General features: G+C 36.3%; 1 protein-coding gene across 10 annotated transcripts in view; it reads right to left on the bottom strand.

The window, feature by feature from the left end:
* The window catches only part of DOCK3 (dedicator of cytokinesis 3), a 222,402-nt gene that overhangs the window by 144,106 nt on the left and 56,568 nt on the right, over nt 1-21,728 (bottom strand). For all 10 annotated transcript variants that reach the window (XM_074913853.1, XM_074913859.1, XM_074913854.1 and 7 more), the window contains exon 6: nt 5,212-5,360. In XM_074913853.1, coding sequence (XP_074769954.1) covers nt 5,212-5,360 — 149 coding nt within the window. The remainder of the gene's footprint in view (nt 1-5,211; nt 5,361-21,728) is intronic.

Raw genomic sequence — 21,728 nt, 5'->3', positions numbered from 1 at the left:
CAAGTCTTTAGAATTTTCCTTTCTTTGAGAAAAAAATATTTAAACAAAATCCACCACCTCAAATCTCTAGACACCTTTCCCTCAAGTAATACAAAGACAAGACAATAGACAAAAATACTAACATTTTTAATACTGAAAGGGATAAACTCTACTTCAGGTTAATTGAGCTTCTAGAGAAAGTCAACTTAGGTTTAACGGTAATTTTAAAGCACAATACTAATTTCTAATACTTTCATTTATTTATAATACCAATGTTACACCATTTAGAACTCAAAACCCACAAGTCATAACAACTCTTCCTAGAAGAGCCTTGCAGAAATTTGTCATTGACTAAAAAAAAGTCTTTAAGTTGAACATCCAATCTTTAAGAATAGATTGGGAGAACTCATCACATCTCTAGAGTGTGCAAGATCTCATCCCCTTCGCTTCAAAAACCTGAAATTTGCCTTGACTCTTTTCAGCTTTAATTTTGCATCCACCAGTTCTCCTTGTGTTCATTCACTCATTATATCAAAGCCTCATTTAATTTCATTCATATTTCTCTTTTACAAATACATTTATAAAAGTGGTGAAGGGACAGTATATGATCTTGACAGTAATTCACATAGAATACATGCAGACTTTGAAGGAAATGAAAGACAGAAATCCATGGAAAATTAAATATATGAAAGACATGTTTGTGAAAATTAGACTGTGCTAATACAACTTGATACTTTTTGACAGAATTAAGTTACTTTGTATACAAAGAAACTGCAGGGACTGTAATCCTGAAAGAAATTAGTAAAGAACCAATGTAATGTTACACAGGAAATTATTTCTTAAAATGAAGATGATGAGATGAAGGGAAGTAATCTTAGTCAGGAATTGATTAAAGGGATGGCAGCAAATACTCCTGAACATGGAAATATCAGACTACAGAGAGAGGTTATCAAGGTTTTCCTCAAAGACTGACATCCAAGAGAGTTCCTTACTGTTTTAATCCCTCTTCAATCATTACTACAAGCATATTCAGGAGAGGGAAAAATTATTACATGTTTAGACAGAAGTAGAGACTATTCTTTGTGCAACCTTCTTAAAGGTATTTCATTGTGGTTGTTTAAATTGTTCACTCCTATTTTGATCACCTTTGATACAACAATGACAACTACTATAAGAATTTCTGTAACTTTCAAAATAATTTCCAGATATTACGACCTCATATGTACATCTAAAACATATCTCCAAATGCATTTTACAAACTTTAAGCTAATTGTTGCAACACTGCCAGGTAGTAATTCTTTTTCCTTTTATGTCAAGAAAAATATGACAAAAGAGTAAGTCACCCAAAGTCCAAAAATAATCTTCTAAGGAAATAAGCACTGAAGTTTAGGACTTAAGTTTTAAGATGATGCTTACTTCATTGTATCACACTATTCCCTCTAGTGTTACACATGTTAGTAGTTAGTAGGTACTGCTGGCATTCCAACTGTAATTTTGAGATAAGAGAAAGACCATGACTTTAAAACAGTGTTTCATTTTATTTGTATGACAGTATGAAAGATTTTTCTAACATTTTTTTCCCATTTTTATCATTTTTATTTTTAAACATTCATTTGTAATTTTTGGCTATCTGTGGATCTTTCTGTGCAGAATTTATGGCAACTATTTGGAAGATTTCTTTCAATGCAATGTTTTTAATAACATTTTATGCAAAAAATAAAAACTTTTTACTTAAAAGTAATATAAGACTACAAACTCATCTTGTTTATGGCTTTTACCTGTCTAAAATCTCTAAGTATTGGTGTCTCCCCCTCCCCTACTCTGTTTCTGAGCCTAAACATATAGCACCTATCCTACATTTATAGGGAGGGAAGTGTCTTCCCTCAGTATAAAAGGGAAAGCAATTGTGCTCAGAAACTTGGATGCTTTCTGTTAATCTCCTGACAGGTATTTTATTAATCTGAAAGAATCAGTCCTGAAGATCATTTAAGATGATCTCTGATTTTTAAGTTAAATTACTTTCCTGAAATCTTCATCTGCCTTTTTGGTAAATAAGGTATGCACATACTGCTGCAATTAATTTTTTGCACTAGAGCAGAAGCAGAGCTTTCACATTTCAAATAGAAGCTCTGTAAAGCCAATCCCCCCATCTGTTTTTGATGCAAAAGACTCTGGAATGGAACAGCTTTTTGTTAGTAAAAAACTTTAATTCTGGTTTCCCATTCTAACCACTAGTAAAAGTTGAAAACCTTACCCATTCATTTAAAAAAAGCTAAATAAATATTTCAAAATCAAGTTTCTATGTTATTTGCAATGTGATTTAAAATGAGATGAACAACTGCAGATTTCACTTTATGATTTAAAATAAGATGATGAATTGCAGACTTCAGGTTTATAACGTTTGTTTCCTCCTCTATAACTTTTTCTTTGTTACATACAGACCATTGGGTATTTCCAATAGCATTTCAGACTTCAACAAATCAATATTCTAATAAACTGTACCAGAGTGAAACATTTTTTAAAAACACGAGTATTTGTTAAATTCTACATAAAACCTAGCAAGATATGGAGGAAAAAAGACGGTATATGAAATTTCAGCTGTGCAGAAATACACAGAAGAATGCTTAAAACTGAAAGTCTAAAATCACTAAGATGCTTATCTAAAGGTAGGAAATTCTGCTCTTTTGAGCAATTGGGAAATACAAAAACCTATATATCAGCACTACCAACCACTGTATGCATACAAAAACAAGCTAACTTGGAAGAAGTAACAAAGCATCATAAAAAGGATGCATCTAGGATCATATTTTTCTTATGGGGAAAAATAACATATAAGCAAGAGAAAACTAAATTGCTACACTAAGCGGAAATCAGTATTGTGTTGTAAGAATGACTAGCAATGATACAAAAGGGTAGCAACAGTAATTGTAACATAAATAATATCCTTCAATTTTAAATAGGCCAAACTACAAAGTGAAACTTAGTATTTAGGCTAAGCATACAAAAATAAGAAAAAAAAAAGTTCACATAGTAGTTCTAAAAGCAGTTTCAATTATTTCTTTCACAAAAAAAATCTTTAACTGCTAATCCAAGGACTCTATCTGTCCCTTGATTTCCACCAACTCCTACGAGAACACAAGGGATGACTAACAGAACCACTGCCAGTGTATTTAAGGGAAAACGAGACCCGTTCAACAAACTGAAAAGAACCCCTAACTGGTGGTAACAGGAAGTGTGCTTTTCACATCTGCATCACTCCTTCCCAATTAATACAATGCATTAATGATCAAGGTCAGGATAAAAGTAGCTTTACACTAAATAGACATACATGCTACATATTAAACGTCTAAGATTATTTGTTTCCTGAAAGCTACCTGGGCATGGAATGTCTCCAGTGAGACAGTACTGTCTTGAATAATTACAGACCTGTTCAAATTGCATGTATTTCAGCTTCTCAGTTAACATTAATGCTTTGTAATAACATTTTTCATTTATTTTATTTGCAAATCTCAAGTATGATAGACTAAGCATTATTACATTATTTGAGAAATGGCAGTACCATGTGAATATGTATATAAAAATCATTAGTTTTTTTAACAGATTAAGACAGGTGGTCATCAGTTTCATGATAAAACTTAAGGAGGGGACATACAAGAAGGTGACAGAACTCTCCCAGAAACTCTTTAGAAAAGAGTGATGTTTCAGAAGGACATTCCAAACTCCCAGACATTTAAATTTAAATACTTCATTGTGTACAGACTTAACTAAACACCTTTTCAATCATATTCCTTTTTATTCAGTTCCTTTATTGATACCCTCTTCGGTTTAAGCATGTATCTCTGATTCACATAACTTTTTCTCTAGGAAGGTCAGTACCTGTTCTTTTTTTTCCTTAAAAGCATCCTAAGCAGATTAATTCCATCATGAACATATTTATATTTACTGATTTCACTGATGCATCTCCATAATTTTCATGCATTAGATTTACCTTTATAATTTTAATGCACTTTGTATTTAATGATTTTATATTTTTTAAAAAAGACGTCTATAGCCACCTCACTGAACAACCTATTCTCTTCATTGCTGCATTGCTGTCTACTCTCCTCATCTCTTTCTTACAACATTTCTGCAGCTAATTTCATCCATACACACTCTGAGCAAAAATGTCTAGGCATAATGTTCAAAAATGGTCTCTTGGTTCCCATTTACTCTACTGGGAATGATAACAGAAAATATCTGTAACTCTGCACTGCAGAACAATGACTTGATGCAATCTATTAGTCTATGTCTATGTCCTTCAGAGCTTTCTTTCAATAAGAGAGAAATTAAATGTAGCATGGGGGCTAGCTAAATCCTCACAAATGTATTCAAATATGTCTCTGAGAGAGTCCTGAAGTACTTGGCTAAGGAACGGAGACATGACAAAGACATGTTAGTGAAAAACATTTAACTTACTTGTCAACTTTCAGAATTCCTCCCTGCCTCCCATATGTTAATTAGCACTAAACCTACTCCTGGTTGAAAAGCAGTTGCTGTATGTCCGAGCAGAGTAATATTTCCTTTGTAAAGTTCATATTTGTGTCATGCAAAACTTACCTGTCTGATACACTATATCTCAGAACAAAAACACTTCTGGTGAAGGGCTAGTTTTTGTCTACTCACAATTTATTGCCATTTCAGTTTCTAACTGAATTGCAGTCCTCTTTGGCTCTAAAAAACCTCTCCACAAATTCACCACAGAACTGACCACAGAGAGGCTAAGCCTCTAAGAAATGTCTTTATATAAAAAGGTCTAAATATCACAACCTCAGGTCCAGTGTAATTGTTGACAGTGAGATTCTCTACTTATTGTACCAACCATTAAAATACTTCAACTGAAAAAATGTGGATTTAGTATCTATGAACACATCTTCCCAGGCCTAATATTCACTATATTGACACCAAGTAGGTAAAGTGACCTAAACCTTTTAAAAGTGCAGATAGCCTTAGAAAAGGCCTACTAATATGCAAACAGCTCATTTTATAGTAATAGTACAACTACGCAATAAACTCACTGTAAAAAGTTATATTTGATTTCCAAATAATCAAATGTTCTACCTGTGTACAAATACTACTGGAAGGAAAGTGATGTTGGTTTGCTGTGGTTTGTTTGTTTTTGTTTGTTTGTTTTTTTAATAAAAGCTATTTAAAAATAATTAGAACAAACAGTACCCAGCTGGTACCTGTACTTACTCATTGCCCCAGTCCAGCCTCACTGTGAGGTGTCTCTTGACCTCTCGCACCTGATCCTGTGTCAAGTGACCTGACAGCAGCTGTCTACGTAGGTCAATGAGTTCATTCATCACATGCCGCAGTTTGTAGAAAAGATCTACCTTATGTTTCTGTAAAGGCATATTTTTGGGAGGAGAGGGGAAGAGAGAAAGAAGGAAAGAAAGAAAGGAAGGGGGCAGGGGGGAGAAAAGTGGGAGGAGAGAAAGAGGGGAGGAGAGATTAATAAGTTTGGAAAGAGAAAGAGTGTGAGAAAGAAAGAAAGAGAAAGAAAGAGAGAGAGATATTAATAAGTTACCAATTTTCATTTAATTACCCTAGAGGAACATTATTCCAGTTTGAACAAGCTTTAAAATATTTGTTATCAAAAAGTAGTGTTAACTGACACTATTTAAACTGAATAACTTCTTATTTCTAAAGTTTAGGCTCAATCTGTTAAGGGGTCCATTTTGTGATGGAACCTAATGCTATAGATAAGAGGATTCATAATGTGCAGTAGAGATCACTTATTCCAATCACATAATAAATTCAAGGGTTTAGATTTAAAGTAATAGAGAGGTGAAAAAATTTGGGGTTTGTCAGCAGCTAACTTAATGGCTCTGACCAGTTAGCAACAACAATGATCCACCACAACAGAAAATCACTTTTAATAGTCCAATTACTAACATTTACCCAGGTATCTATGTTAGGTGGGAAGGATACAAATATTCATTATCTGCACTCTAAAAGGGACTAAAACAATTAATGATAAAATCCACATGCAAAACTACTGTAAAAGAGGAAAATTACCATAGACAGTAAAAAAATCCCATACCGCCACCATCAGAAAAAAAAAAATCTAAACAACTAACACTGCAATCCTTTCCAAAAGAACCAGTATTCTTTAAATAGGGGGAGTGGGGAAGAACCAAAATCAACCCCCCAAAAACCAGACAGAAGTGGAAATACATTTTTTTCCTGCAGGAAATAAGTACATGGGAAGACTACAAAAAAGAAATTCTGATGTTAACATCCAAGGCCACATATAAGCAGCCATAAGATAAGGAAGGGTGTCCAAAATACTCCAGTATCTGCTAGGTAAGTACTGTGTGCCAGGGCACCTCTTGTCTACACAGATCATGTCTCATACTCCATAAAATGACCAATGTGCAATGAATGAGGATCCCAAGGAAAAAAAAAAAAAAAAAAAATCCTGTTGCAGATGAATGCTGTTTTGTTTTTTTTTTTTTTAAACAACTAAGCTCTATTCCCACTTGTATGCAAAGCTTGAAATGTTTGAATCTCACTTAGGGAAAACACTGACTAGATGCACTGAAACTGAGATGTCATAAGCTAGCACTGCCTTGATCGCATTATTGCTTGTAAATGTGTTTTTTATAAAAATCTCTCTAATTAAAGATACCTGCATTTATCAAGACTAGATCCGATAGAGGAACATCTAAAAAGAAAAATGTGGTTTGTACTGCAACATATTATTAGAAAAAAAATTTTTCACTTGTTTTACCAAAAATAGGTAAGATGAAAACAGAATATCCATCTACTTGGGTTTGTTTTCCTACAAGACCACTGCATTTGCATGACTTGGGAAAACAGATTTCAATGCAATCCATTTTGATCAGCAATTTGTTAATTTTTCCGAACCTGATTACACATCTGTTTTGCTGAAGCAGGTTATAGCACAGATGGAATCATCTGCTGTTCTTACCAAAAGATTTTGAGATTAAAAGATGCACAATCTTTCAACTTTACATCAACACTGGTTATGGTCCTGCCCCCCAAAATTAAATACAGACACCAGATCCAACAGAAAGAAATGCATTTCCAGGGTTGAAAATGCTTATTCTAGGAATATAATCATGCATAGCTGATAAGTATAAAATGACCAGATTTGTGTTTAGGTTTCTTCACTAAATGTGTTCATAAATAAATGCTATATAAGATGAAGAAGGCAGCAGGTATAGGAAATGCCCATTTTTACATGCTGTTTATGTGAACACGAAAAGGACATTACTTATTCTAACACACAATGAAGAAAAAGGAGTTTGGGACTACCAAATAAGCAAATTAGGTAAATAAACAGTTGGCTATGAAATGATCATGATAATCAGCTCCAAAATCATCATATTCAGAATTCCCAAATAAACCTGCTGAAAGAGTCACCCTCTCACACTAGTAATGATGGTTTCAAGGCTATCAAGGCATTCACATCCAGAACACTATGCTGGTTAAATTGCTGTATGTTCTGGACACACCTTTACACAGTTATTTTTTACATAAGTATCAGAAGTACTTACTTTAAATACAAATACAGGAGAAATGAGACTCTACAATACAATTTTGTAAAAGCTAGGTACATTAAGTCCTACACAATGATCCAAAAAAAAGAAAAAACCCCCAAAACTCAAACCTCTCTCGAACCTCAAGCACCTCTCCCATGTCCCATAATCAGGACAATATGCCCTTTTCAGCTTTAGTTCCCAAACTTGTTCTTCAAAAAACACTTCATCTGCTTTGAACAAAATGAGCAAGTATTGATAGAAAGCTAAACATACGGTGTCCTTTTCTGAAAATACAAGGTCCCCTATAAGGAAGGAAGAGGTATCAGAAAGTGGAAAGCCAGAGAAGCTGTAGCTGTGATCTCAGGCAAACAGTTATGAAGCGAACCATAGATGCAAGATCCATTGAAGTGAAGTGAAGGAAAGTACTTGTGAGGGGGAAAGGAGGGCTAGAACAAAGTTGAAGATAGTTTAATTCCAGGCTTGCAGGTAGTAAGGAGTTTGAAGGAGTCAAAAAACAGTTTATAACACTGCTCTTCACACTACATAGAGTCTAGAGACCAATAAGCTCCATTTGGGAGCGAGGGAGGAAGAGAGATCCAGGTATTTTAATGACTTTCCTCTGCCTTCTCTCTTCCAAGAAAAAAAGACCTTCACAATTCAACACTAGGCTGAGCTGATCAGGATTCCTACCCCCATATCAAGAAAACTGATTAAAGTGAAACAGATGACCCTAGACTACATTTCCAAAAAAACTAATTTTATGCATTAGAGCCATTCAAGCAATTTTAGTCAGAGTAGCACCATAAACAAACCTAAAACTTTATCATCTTGTTAATAGCTAAATAAAAAAATGCAAGTCAAGCTTATATGTAAGTGTTCATTCTGGTTTACAGTAAATTGTCATACCACCTCTCATTTTTCATCCAACTTTGTCACCAACAACCAAGCAATGAACACTATCAGTCCCTCCAGAATGATCTGCTGTGAACATTTATGAACATATTTGGTAACTGGTTTGCATCCAGAATATAAAAATACACAAAACTTTTATTGTAATAATGAGGGTGTGTCAAGAAAGAATATGGATAGCCTTAATGAATTAGGGACCCTCTATTTACAAGAGCACAAGTCTGTCCTCTAGCACATCTTGTTGCCTTATTGTACTATCCCCAGATGCAAAAACCTTTGCTGTATTTCTTTGATCTGTTACTACTAACAAGTCATGCTTATCAATGCTTGAATAATCTTCATATGTATAGCTACACATCAAAAAGTGGAATTCTGGCAATAATTTTTTTTCCTTTTAATGACTCCATATTAACTCTATAGAGAACAAAAGTCAAAAGATGGTCTAGATGTTATGGAGGGTTGACCTTTATGGGTTGCCAGGCCCCTACACAGCTGCACTCTCACCCTCCCTCTTCAACAAGCCAGGGTGTGGGGGGGCAGGGGAATAAAATGAAAATATTTGTGGGTTGCAATAAAGACAGGGAGATCATTTATCAATTACCATCCCAGCAAAACAGACTTTACTTGAGGGAAATTAATTTAATTTATTGCCAATTAAAATAGAGTTGGGTGGTGAGAAACAAAGACCAAAAAACCATAAAACCCCTCATCTCCACCCTCCCTCTGGCCAGGCTCAACTTCATTCCTGACTCCTCCACCCCTCCTCTGCCACCAGAAGGAGAACGGCAGGGCTCAGTCCACAGCCGCTCCTCTCTGCTTTGCCTTCCTCCTCACACTTTTCCCCAGCTCCAGCACGGGTTCTGCCTACGGGCCCCAGTCCTTCAGCAGAAAGCTGCTCTGGTGTGGCCTCCCCAGGGCCTGCAGTGTGGATACCTGCTCCACGGCCTGTTCTCCTCCCCTCCTCCTGCTTTGGCCAGGGTGTTCATGGGGCTGTTTCTCCCTCTTTTTTCCCCTCATCCTCACTGCCTGTGTGGCCATGTGCCCTTTCTTAAACATGCTCTCCCAGAGGCATCACGGGCTTGCTGAACAGGCTCAGCTGTGCCCTGTAGCCGGTCTCTTGTGGAACCAGCTGGAACTGGCCTCTCCCCAGAGACATCCCCACTGCCAACACCTGGGCACAGCACCTGACACAGGTGGCTGGGGCTTTTAAACAGGTAGTCACAGAAAATAACCCTGTGCTCATATGAACACAAAGCTGTTTCATGCTTCAGTGCAACAGTGCACGCTCCCTGTTTCATGTCTATGGTGGCTTTGAAATACTAAGGCTGCCTTTGTCATTCTTCTCTAAATAAGTACCACATAATATGAAAATATATAAAAGACATATACTATGGAAGATGACCTATTTATAGTCATTTTGTTACCATGGCTTCACTTAACACTACTGTAAAGAAGTCAGGATTTTGCCTCTCTCAAGAGCAATCCCTTAAGAGATTTCCCACAGAACTGCCTTAGGCTACAGTAGGGGCGAGGGGCACAAAAAATTATTTTCCTTATAAAAGTGAGTAGCTTTTCCCAGGTTCCTTGTTATGGATTTCAGTATCTAAATTAGATATTAAAGCCTGCATGCACCATCAGCCCATGAAAGGAACTAGCGAAGCTAGAAACAAAAACATTCATGTCTTTCTTTACAGTTTTGTCTGGAGTTTTTAATTAAGCAAATTATTTTATAGTAAAGCTCTGTTAAAATTTATAGACTTGTGCAATATTTATAGTTTAATCTTACCCAAAATCTCTAATAATACTACCATGCAAACCTTAAACACTACCTGTCAAATTAGGTAGCATTCATCAAGCGTCTGTTGATTTAGATTGTTGATTGTTTAGATAGTTGATTTTGACCTGTTGTTTACAGGTCAGTACAAGGATGTCTCAGGGAAAGGAACTGAAGTAAAACATGAGTGGGAAGTGCGGATAGTACTCAGGTATTGAGACTAGCACCCACAGAAAAGCAACACAAATTGAAAACACAATTAATACTTGCACATATTCTTCTGTTCTGTATGTATGCTTACACATCTAGTCCTGTTTTATTATAGAACTAAACTGGACTTTAGTAAGCTAAAAAAATACAGAAAATAGGGAAAAGCAGCATTAAGCAAGTATAAAGTAAAACTTGTCCCGATTAAAACTGTAAAGCACATTTACAAAGGGTTGTGATACTGTCCTCGAGTTTTCACAAGAGTCCGGGGTTGAGCTCACACTTCAACAGCACACCACTGAACATTTAACAAACAACATCAGTCTTTCAAACAACTAATAGACTGAGAAGGGAGGACACCTCCATTTTGGTTTATTTCCATTCTTCTGTCCTGAAGTTCTCTATTTATTCGTAAGGATGCATTAACATGAATAATATTTATTCTCTCCTATGAATATTCATAGCTTTTAGCTTCAAACAAATTATTTACTGTAATATAAATCTGTTTTAAATTGATTCTCTACTGCATTCACAGAGGGCATTTCAATTTACAGTGTGTATTAAAGCAGAGTAAATTAGTGTGACGGAAAAATAAATTCTTCAGACTCTTTTGCCAATTAAAATGTGTAAAATAGTTTAAAATACTGACACATGACAAAGGGAAAACTTAAGCAGTAAAAAGAATGATGGAACATCAATAAAGAAAGCAAAACCAGAGCAAAACAACAAAATAAAACCATTACAAGATAAGCAGAGATGTTCCTACAAGCTTTTCCTTTACATTATGTTAAATGACATATCTGAATCACCATATATCATATTTTATTTAATACAGTAACTCTTCTCTGGATATACTGTATCCATATGTTTCTTCCAAATAGTGAAACCCTTGAGCTAAGAGCTAAAAGATACACTGAATTTACAGCAGTAACTTCAGGAAAAGGTTCCTTGCATTCTTGGAAACAATCCAAGTAGAAACTACAAGAATTCTGGCTTTCCCTGAGTCGCAAAGAAAAAAAAATATTCTCGAAAGAATGAAATCTGTGATATAAAGTCTTAAATTATACAGAAGCTGATTTTATATGGGCATCCTCATACTAGCAGCATATATACAAACTCTGTTCACCACTCATTATTCCCACAGTATCTCTGAAATGTACTAAAAATTTCATTTCATTTGTGCAGAACTTGTGCTAACCTCCTCCTCTACTTAAGAGGATTTAATGTGCTTCACCAGAAACTTTATACAGTGAAGCAACAATTGGATTGCCTCCAAAATAATTTCAGAACTGCCTTGGATTGCACATTTCTACTTTTTTTTTTTTTTTTTTTTAAATGCAATTACATTAAAATCCTTTATGTCAAACAGAAAACAACAATTCGTCAATCTGCTCCAAAAATAAAATGGTGTGTTTAAATCAAAGCTATCTACCAACAAGACCAAAAACTTGGTGATACGTTGCATCTGTTGCAAACCAAACGAATACCCTCCATCTTTTCATAGCTATAAACATCATGCTAAGAGGACTCCAGGTAACATTACAGCAATAGCAACATTTAAGGTAGTAACACAACACAGGGGACCAAGTCCTCATAATGTTATCAGAGCTATTTGCTCTTGAGAAGGGCTGTTTTCTTTCCTAAGATCTCAATTACTATCTACAAATGACAACAGGTAATATTTAAGCAAGTTATCACAATGGTCTGTATTTAACAAATCAACCCATCTTGAGTTCAGAGCTATCCACATAGTATTATGAAGAAAAATATATTTATGAAGGGTTAGTACCATGCTACTGCCCTCCTTCAAGAAGACAAGTTTTTCCCAATTTTTTCATATCACCTCATAACCTTAAATGTCTAACTTAATGATGCAATTCAGGATCTATTTTTATTGCTAGTAATGCGATATGGTACAAAGAAAATTATATTTTTCAATTTCCTTTATAAATAACTTTTCCACTTTAAAAATCAGTTATACCATATATGTAAATAACTCCAAGTTACTGAACTCACTAGCAGTCAAAATGTGCATCTTGACTCTTCTCTCTCTTCCTTATTTACAACTTCAGATACCCAAGTTGCCTAACACAGTAACTTGCAACAAGTAACAGAGGACAGCATTTAACAGTTACAGAAAAAAATTTAAACAGATCTGACATGGCTTTGGTGTCTGACCATGCTACTAGTATTCACATGCTTTTGTTACTTTTACGCTCTCTACCACCATCATCAAGAAATGTAACTCGGCCAGAATGTGACAGGTATTCTGGGTGCAAATTAGTGTTGTTTAGCTTTTTTGGTTAACCGAAAAATACAATACAAAGAAGGGAGATTGGTCTTCTCCATGAAAAATAAGGAGGGGCTCTGTTGGATAATTACCTTCTTCTGAAAAGAAGAAAAATGTGGTTGAAGAAATACCCTAAAGTGATCCTCTATCTCCAGCCCAACCCTATCCTGGCTGTCACTGATGGCTGGAAAAATGAGATTGTGAAAGAGACTGCAGCTTACTATTATTTTGTTGAAATTCAATTGAAGTTCTAATTCTTTAGGAGTTACAGCAACATTAACCTCATTTCATAGTATCATAACAAACTTTTAACAAATCTTAAGGAAATGGAATTGAAGGGGATAACTATTCTGATAAATGCATAAGTAATTTTTCATTCTTCATTTCTAATACTGTAAAACAAGTGACATTAAAACTCCCACCCCTTTTCAATCCATATTACATTTACTGAAGCCAATTCCAAATTCTTTGTATATTAAATGTACTTAATTTGTTTTCATTTTGAAATGTAAGAACGTACAATTTAAGATAAGCTTAATTTTCCATTCTGAGAAAAAAAATATGCATGCAATGTTTTCACTATTTAATCAAGGATGATTTTGTGGGTTTTAGTTTCCTGGTGTCTCTTCCCCTTTTTGAATGGCTTCATCATGTCATGTAACTGTTGAAAGGATGCAACAAGAAAGCGATACGTTTTGCTTTATCATATTTCTTTAGAAGTATTACTAACTAAACTAGATAAATATAAGTCACTCTTCTGAAAGATAACAGTAAGGAAAGAGCTAAAGAACATGAAAGAGGCTTCCTTTCTCGCAGCATGTGGCCCCAAATATCTTTCTGAATCAGACCAGCACAACTCAAACAGAAATATGAGTGAAGGAGAAAGGTCGGTAAACCAACTAGAGAGGAAAAAAAATAAATCTCTGCCATGCATTACTTTTGCAGCTGATAATTCTGTTATGCCTCTGGGAGATGTATAAAGACATCCTGTGTTGAGTATTCACAGGTTACATTTTCAAGATCCTCTCTGAGCTTGAAAAGCATGATTTTCCTTTTTTACATGAAGAATAAATTTTCTGATTGCAAGACTGTAGCGTTTGGGTGTTTGAGAACAACTAGAAATAGCATAAGACGTGATAACATCTTAACATTGGACAACACTTAAAGCACCTGTTCAAGTATGTTACTAGCCATGTTCGACACCATTCCCTCCACAAAAGACAGAACCATCATGAGTGATAAAGTACTGCCTTTGACAGCAACCATTACTGTCTCACTGCACTATTTGGTTATTCTGTAGCCAGTAAAAAACATCATAGAATGACTGATGCTGGCAAGGACCTCAGGAGGTCATCTGGTCCAACACCCCTAACTCAAGCAGGTTCATGCACAGCAGACTGCTCAGGACTATGTCCAGACAGCTTTTGAGTATCTCCAACAATGGAGACTCCACAGTCTCTCTAGGCAAACTGTTCCAGTACTTGGTCACCCTCACAGTAAAAGTGCTTCCTTATGAGTTCTGTATTTCCATTTGTGCCTGTTGTCTCTTGCCTTGTCATGAGGCACCACTAGTAAGAGCCTGGCTCTGTCATCTTCATACCCTCCCTTCAGGTATATATACACTTTGCTGATATTCCCCCTGAGCCTTCTCTTCTCCAGGCTGAGCGGTCACAGCTCTCTCAGTGTTTCCTTGTATGTGAGATGCTCCAATCCCTCAATCATCTTAGTGCCCTTTTTCTGGACTCTCTCCAGCAGGTCCATCTTTTGTACTGGAGATCCCAGAACTGGACACAGTACTCCAGGTGTGGCCTTATCAGTGCTGAATGGAAGGAAAAGATCACCTAGCTCGACGTGCTGGCATTCTTCCTAATGCAGCCCAGGGAATAATTAACCTTCTTTGCTGTAAGGGTGCACGGCTGCCTCATTGTCAACTTGGTGTCCACCAGGACTCCCAGGACCTTTTCTGCAGCTTTTTAGTGGGTTGGCTCCCAGCATATTCTGTTGTCTGGAGGAATTCCACCCCAGGGACAGGACTTCGCACTTTCTTTTGCTGAACTTCCTGACATTCCCATCAGCCCATTTCTGTAGCTTGTCCAGGTCCCTCTGGATGGAGGCACAACCCTCTGGTATGAGACATTCCTCCCAGTTTTGTACCATCAGTGAACCTCCTGAGGGTACAGTCTGTCCTATCGCCTAGATCATTAATGAAGATGTTGAACAAGACTGGACTCAGTACTGACTCTGGGTGTTGGCCTTCAACTAGACTTTGTTCTACTGACCATCACCCTCTGGGCCTGGCCATCCAGCCAGTTCTCAGTCTACCTCACTGTCTAGTCACCTAGTCCAGATTTCATCAGCTTCTCTATGAGGATCTCATGGGAGACAGTGTTGAAAAGCCTTCCTGAAGTCAAGGTAGACAGTGTCTACTGCTCCTCCTCATCTGGCAATCCAGCCATTTCCTCTTAGATGGTTGTCAGGTTGCTGTGACTTCCCCTTTGTGAGTCCATGCTGACTACCCTCAATCACCTTCTTGTCCTTCATGTGCCTGGAAATGTTTCCAGGATTAGTTATTCCAATACTTTCCCAGGGACTGAGGTAAGGGTGACCAGCCTGTAGTTGGCTGGGTTCTCCTTGCCCTTTGTGAAGACAGGAGTGGTATTTGCTTTCCTCCCACCCTGACACCTGTCCCAATTGCCATGATCTTTCAAAGATGATTGATAGTGGCCTCACAATGATATCTACCAGCTCCCTTAGCACTTGTGGGTATATCCCATCAGGGCCCATAGACTTATGTACGTCTAGTTCGCTTAAGTATTCCCAAGAACAATCCTCTTCCACAAGGGTAAGTCCTTGTTTGAGACTTTCTCCTGGCCTTTGGAACCTGGGATTTCTGAAGGCTGGTGAAGACTGAGGTGAAGAAGGCATTCAGCACCTTACCCTTTCCATATCCTGTGTCTCCAGGACCCCTGCCTCACCCAACAGCTGGCCTACATTGTCCCTGATTTTTCTTTTACTATTTATATATTTATAAAAGCCTCTCTTCTTGCCTTTGACACCCCTTGCTTGATGTAGCTCAAGGTGGGTTTTTAACACTCCTAGCCCTGATCTCTGCATGCTTGGACAGCATCTCTCTATTTCTCCCAGACTCTTTGTCTCTGCTTCCACCTTCTGTATACTTCCTTTTTCTATTTAAGTTTTGATAGGTGCTCCTTGCTCATCCATGCAAGCCTCCTGTCATCATTGCTTAACTTACTGTTCACTGGGATGGACTATCCTTGCTTAAGTTTGGATGAGGTGATTCTTGAAACCACCAAGTTTCTCCAATCCTTCTTCCTTCCAGGGCCTTGTCCCATGGGACTATTTCAAGCAGATCTCTAAAGAGGTCAGAGTCTGCTTTCTTGAAGTCCAGGGTTGTGATCCTGCTTTTTACTCTGCTTCCTCCTCTCAGGATCATGATCTCTACCATCTCAAGGTTACTGCGGCTAAGGATGCCTTTGACCTTCACATCCCCAATCTCCCCTTTCTTGCTTGTAAATATGAGGTCCTAGCCGTGAGAAAGCTTTAATAAGCAGAACTAAAATTGGTACCACATCATCATCTTCCATTTTCTTTGTGGACTTGTGCCCCCTATTTACATTAAAATCATAGTCATAATGGCACTTTACATCCCAAAATATTCTTGCTCAATTATGTGGTCTTCCAGACCACACTATCTTGATCCACAGCAAATGCATTTCTTTTCTCCTCCAGAAGTTCTAGTCCAGCAGTGCCTGGAATACTGGTATATCTGACTGAAAAAAAGAAGACTTTCAACCTCCTGCTGCCATCTCTGTTACAGTCATTCAAAATGCCTCCTGCTGGAATCACTGTCTTTGAGTGCCAGCAGAAGCCACTTACCTTCTGATATATTAGAAAAGAGAAAGCTGTACAGCCTCCATCTGAAAAAGGTATAAATCTGGAGGATTTGAGGAAGACACTGCATTCAATACTAACTGGCTGTATTTACCTGTCAGAGGTAATAAATGAAAACACTTCATTCTAAAAGAGTTCTAAAAGCAGTATTAAGTGTGGAAGCCTCTATATGTCATACTTCTAGTAGGCTTTTTACCATTATTTAATTGCATAACATTCAGAAGAAAGCTTCCTACCCCTAACTAAATGGCTATATTCTTTTGCAAATACAATAAATCCCTCTCATAAATCAGTCTTTTAAGGTAATTTTCTGCATGACAGAGACATTATACTACCTTTCACATCAGTTTTAAAGTAAAGTTCAATGCTTTTGTTTCCACGTTGCATAAACATGATGATATCTTTATTAGAAGGTGTATTAATATATTAACTTTCACACTAATTAATAATAGTAAAGCTGTCTAAATTACAACTTGCATGATAAATATCTATCAAGAAATTCAAACTGATTACAGTATATAAGAGGTGCTGTCAGATAAATAGTTTCCCCTTAGGAGTGCCTTACACTGGTGTGCCAAATTCTAAAGTTGAAAAACACTTTCTCCCTAAAGCATTTTTACTGCATTTAAGTTAAACACATGCTATTTACATACTTAACAAGAAACTTCACATTCAATGAAGTTCAACCTCATACTTTCATCCTTTTTCCAGCTTCTTCCATACAGTGTTAAGCAGCACACAAAATTAATGTTCCCATTCACACATGTGGAGTCATTTAGAAGTAGTATTACTACTTTGGACCTGACAGAAACAGCAGTAAGAGAAGAAAACTTCAAAAGTAGTCAACAAGTCTGTACAACTGGGTCAATGTATGATTTAATCCTAAATGTCTCTAAATTCTGCGTCTCTGTTAGGATGTTCATGCAGGTCATGCAGTACACATTCATTATGCTAGAGAAGATTTTGCCAAAATCTAGGTTTAAAGTTGTATTAGGGGCACCCAAAATGTTAAGGAACAAAACTACAAAATACACATTATTATTCCAATAAAATACAGAACATAGACCATTATTTGCAGACCAGTTTGATTAGTGCATTTTGTAATTAATGATCCTGGGCACGATGCCACCATTTGTCCTGCAACATTTCTGTGAATCCCTAAAGAAAATGGCTGAATGTATTCCAACAGTTTTCCAACTACATACTTCTCATGCAAATTAAAAAAAGACATTTCACTATTGTTCAACTGCAGAAACATTTCAGCTATGCTTCACATAGACAGCTCCCAGTAGATTCCATTCCTCTCAAAGAGACAATTTCAACTTCAAAGGAACAGTCCTAAGTAAAAAAGTGTATTGGTTTCTTATACCTTAACCTGCAATAATTTTGCTTATGATTTTGGTTACAAAAGTCTGTTTCGTAGTCGAACATGGAAATTCTGGGTCTATTTTATAATATTTATTCCGCAAACAACTACTTAGTAATATCATTAACAACATTTACTGTAATTCCTACAGTATTCAAACTTCCTTAAATTACAATAAAAAATGAAGAATTACGTAACTAATTCCAAAATCCCACTTGCTGTTCTTAAAATCTTGACTTTAGATTAGAAGTATCGTGCTCTTGTGATAAGAGATTAATAAGAAGTGAACGCACACATTCACATTTTAGCTGTAGCATATATTCTTGTGCAGTTAAAGCCAATAGGCAATACAGTGTATCTTTTTATAGGCTGGGTCAACTGAATTCACCAGATTTACTTGATAAATTGAAAACCAAGGTGAGTTAAGGTATAAGATTGACATTTCTGTCAGGGGAGGACAACTGAACCAATGCTACTGATAAAATCACAACTGCTTTACACACACTAGAAACATTACCCTGTTTTTTCATCTTGTTCTTTTTCCCCCCTTAAAAAAAAAAAAAAAAGGGTTATCTCCTTTAATTATTAGAAAGTTCTAATACTGAACCTTAACTGAAGAAACCTCCAAAATCAGAGACCACTGTCCAGCAGTGGAAAATACTTTACAAAGAAAAATTATAGCCCATTTACTTAGCAATTTAAATAGAGAATTGATCCATTCCTACTACTTCACACAGACGTTTAGCACAACTCTAATCCATCCTGGAAGTCTTAATTTTGTTTATGTAAAATAATTACTCAGCAGAGTCCAGGAAATAACACAACTTTTTTTCTAAAATGAAGACCATGAGGAAGCAAAATTATGTACATTTTAAGTTCAGAATATTTTTTGGAATATAAACCAATCACCCAAATTGATCTTCTAACTTTAAAATCTCCCAATTTTAAAATTTTCTGTTTCTGTTCTGCATTATAATGCAATTATTTTTATTCAAACACCAGATATGAAATACGAAATGGTGAGAAAATGAAAATCAGAATTCCCTTATACATGAGTATTTTCTCCTTACTGTGAGTAATGATTCTTTATGGTTCTCTGAGCTATTTCAATCTATGCAAACTCATATTGATGTATCAACATTTTTAACAGTAATGCTCATTTGTGTCTCAGACGTATTACATGCCTCCCCCTACTCTTACAAAAAAGGAAAATGAATGCAGGAGCCACAGCTCTTATTTATGCAAACTATCTATGATACTCCTACTTTGGAGCATGACAGAAGGAGAAATAAAGGGCAGGTCATGGGATCCACACACTTAAAACAACAACTGTTACTACTGACTAAATAACTGTCCTTTCTTATGTGTCCAAGTTCATATTTTAATGTTCATACACAACGAACAAAATTTTTCCTAAGGGAAAGGTCCAGAGAATATCAGTTGTGCCAATGGCAAATACCATTTAACTGGAGCCTCTGTCTCAGCTGCCAGGTCAAGGACACAAAGCTAGTAAAAGCAGAAGTTGTTTTATTTGGCAACCCTGCTGATATCAACAACTCAGCTGTAGCAGGCGGTGTCGGCTGTGCTTAGGTGCTGAGTATCTCTCTCTTTTAGGGAAGATGCTTCAAGACAGTTAACAGCAAATGGAACTGTACTGTATGATCAACTCAGATTCTCTGTGACAAGATGGTTTGGGTCTCAGAACAGCCAGAAATATTGTTAAGAAGAATCTGATGAATCAAAGTAAGACTTATATAAACAAGTAATTTCTTCAGCCTTGACAGTAAATGCAGCACCACATATGGCCTCAGGAAGAACACTGGTAAAATAACTGATTCAAATGCAAGCTAAAGATAAACTCCTTCACCCTATGAAAGGATGTGTGAAGCAGACTAGCTATAAACTCTGACACTGAGCTGATAGCCACCTCATAATGCAGCAGGACTGAAAACAAATTACAATTTAGTGGTTAAACAGAAAGTGAAAAGAAAAAAAAGTAGACTGCAGCAAGTAGGATGAAAACTATAAACAAACTCTGTTTTAAAATACCTGTTTTTACTTGTTCTGTAAAATATTCAAGTATTTGGTAAATAAAAAATTAAACTAGTTAAAAGATGAGAGGCAGAGCTGCAAATAAAAAGCTAAGTACAACTCCCAGGATAAAGAATTCAAACCTCTTCAATTTAAAAATGTTCCACATATGCAACTATAACACTGCAAATATTTGTAATGGGCCTGTGGCTGGCAGCTGTTAAAACTGCAGAATTTAAAGAAAGATCCAAACAACATCAGAACAAGCCCATGTTCTTCCACTTAAGGCATCTCACTGTTATAGAAAACAAGTATCAAAGTATTCCTGTTAGTGTGGAATATTGAGACTTCTTTTCATCTATTTTAAATAGGGTCACCTTCTGAGATAGCAGTTAGGTGTTTTCACTACTGCTTAAAATGTAATAGCATGCTCCATAGGTAAAAGCCAAAAAGAAAGGAAGAAAAAGATCATGACACAGACTAACATCCAGCTTAGATATAACAGTTAAAAAGTCCAGTGAATACATAACAGTCAAGCATTATGTCAGCATTATTTCTTGACTGAAACACAGCACATCTGCCAATGCAGTACCCTCAAATACAGTAGTGATTCTCAACTGCCAAATCAGTACAGTCTCAAAAGCAAAAGAACTAGCTATTGACTCACCCTTACACCTTTACACAGCATCTGAACGATTTCTGGTGATCTCCCACTCAAAGATATCCAAAATATCTGCAGTTGTCTACAGTGTTTGAAGCATAAGTAAGCCAAAAAAAAGTACTGAATGTCAATCTTTTCCACAGTTTATATATAAATAGCTGAAAAGCGTGTCCTTGCCAAGTAGATAAGTCATCAAAAACCACAAATATGTTTAAAGGGGTACAAGAATTAGCATATCATCTCTGAAATACACCACTAGAGAAAGACTCCTAAAAACTATTAGACTTAGGCATACAATTCTCTTGCCTGAAAGAATATAAAACACATCAGTGCAGTATATCCACTTCTTCTTAGCTTTTTTTTTTTTGTATTTTAGTAATGCTGTTTTTCAACACAGCTGGTCCTGACTAAACAGATTTAAAGATTCATCAATTTCAAGACTATAAAGGATTATTGCGATTATCTAGTCTGGCTTCCTGCAGGGCATATGCCATAGAAACTCACTCACAGATTGCTGCAACATACTTCCTCTAAGATAATGTGGCAACAGATCATTTAAAATACAACCCAGTCTTTTTTTAAAGATATCAGTAATGAAGAAGCAACTGCTTTTCATGATTAATTTATTGTTAATTACCCTAATTATTAAAAAGTAGCTTCATTTCTATTCTGAATTTGCGTGGCTTTGATTTGTAAACACTGGATTTGTTATATCTTTTCTGACAGAATGGGACAGATTTTTGACCAATCACCTCAATTAGCAATCATCCACCTGAAACCACTCTCCATGTACACATTTATAAGTCATAAGTAGGCTTGACTCCTCACTTCTCCAGTTTGTCTGAATAAAGTAATTTCTTCTCTCTACTCTGCATTCATCAGGCTTCTGATGGAATATTATTCTCACTTTTATATATTTACTTATCTACATGTATATTTTCATCTATTACACATTAAGGTGTGGATAAACAGGTAACTCTTTAAAGAAATAATGAGAATATCCAGAAGACATGATATATTCTAAAGACTGGGTTTGATTGTTTGGCTGTTTA

This window comes from Athene noctua, chromosome 10, assembly GCF_965140245.1.
Source record: "Athene noctua chromosome 10, bAthNoc1.hap1.1, whole genome shotgun sequence".
Taxonomy (NCBI): domain Eukaryota; kingdom Metazoa; phylum Chordata; class Aves; order Strigiformes; family Strigidae; genus Athene; species Athene noctua.
This window is presented reverse-complemented; position numbering and strand designations above follow the sequence as displayed.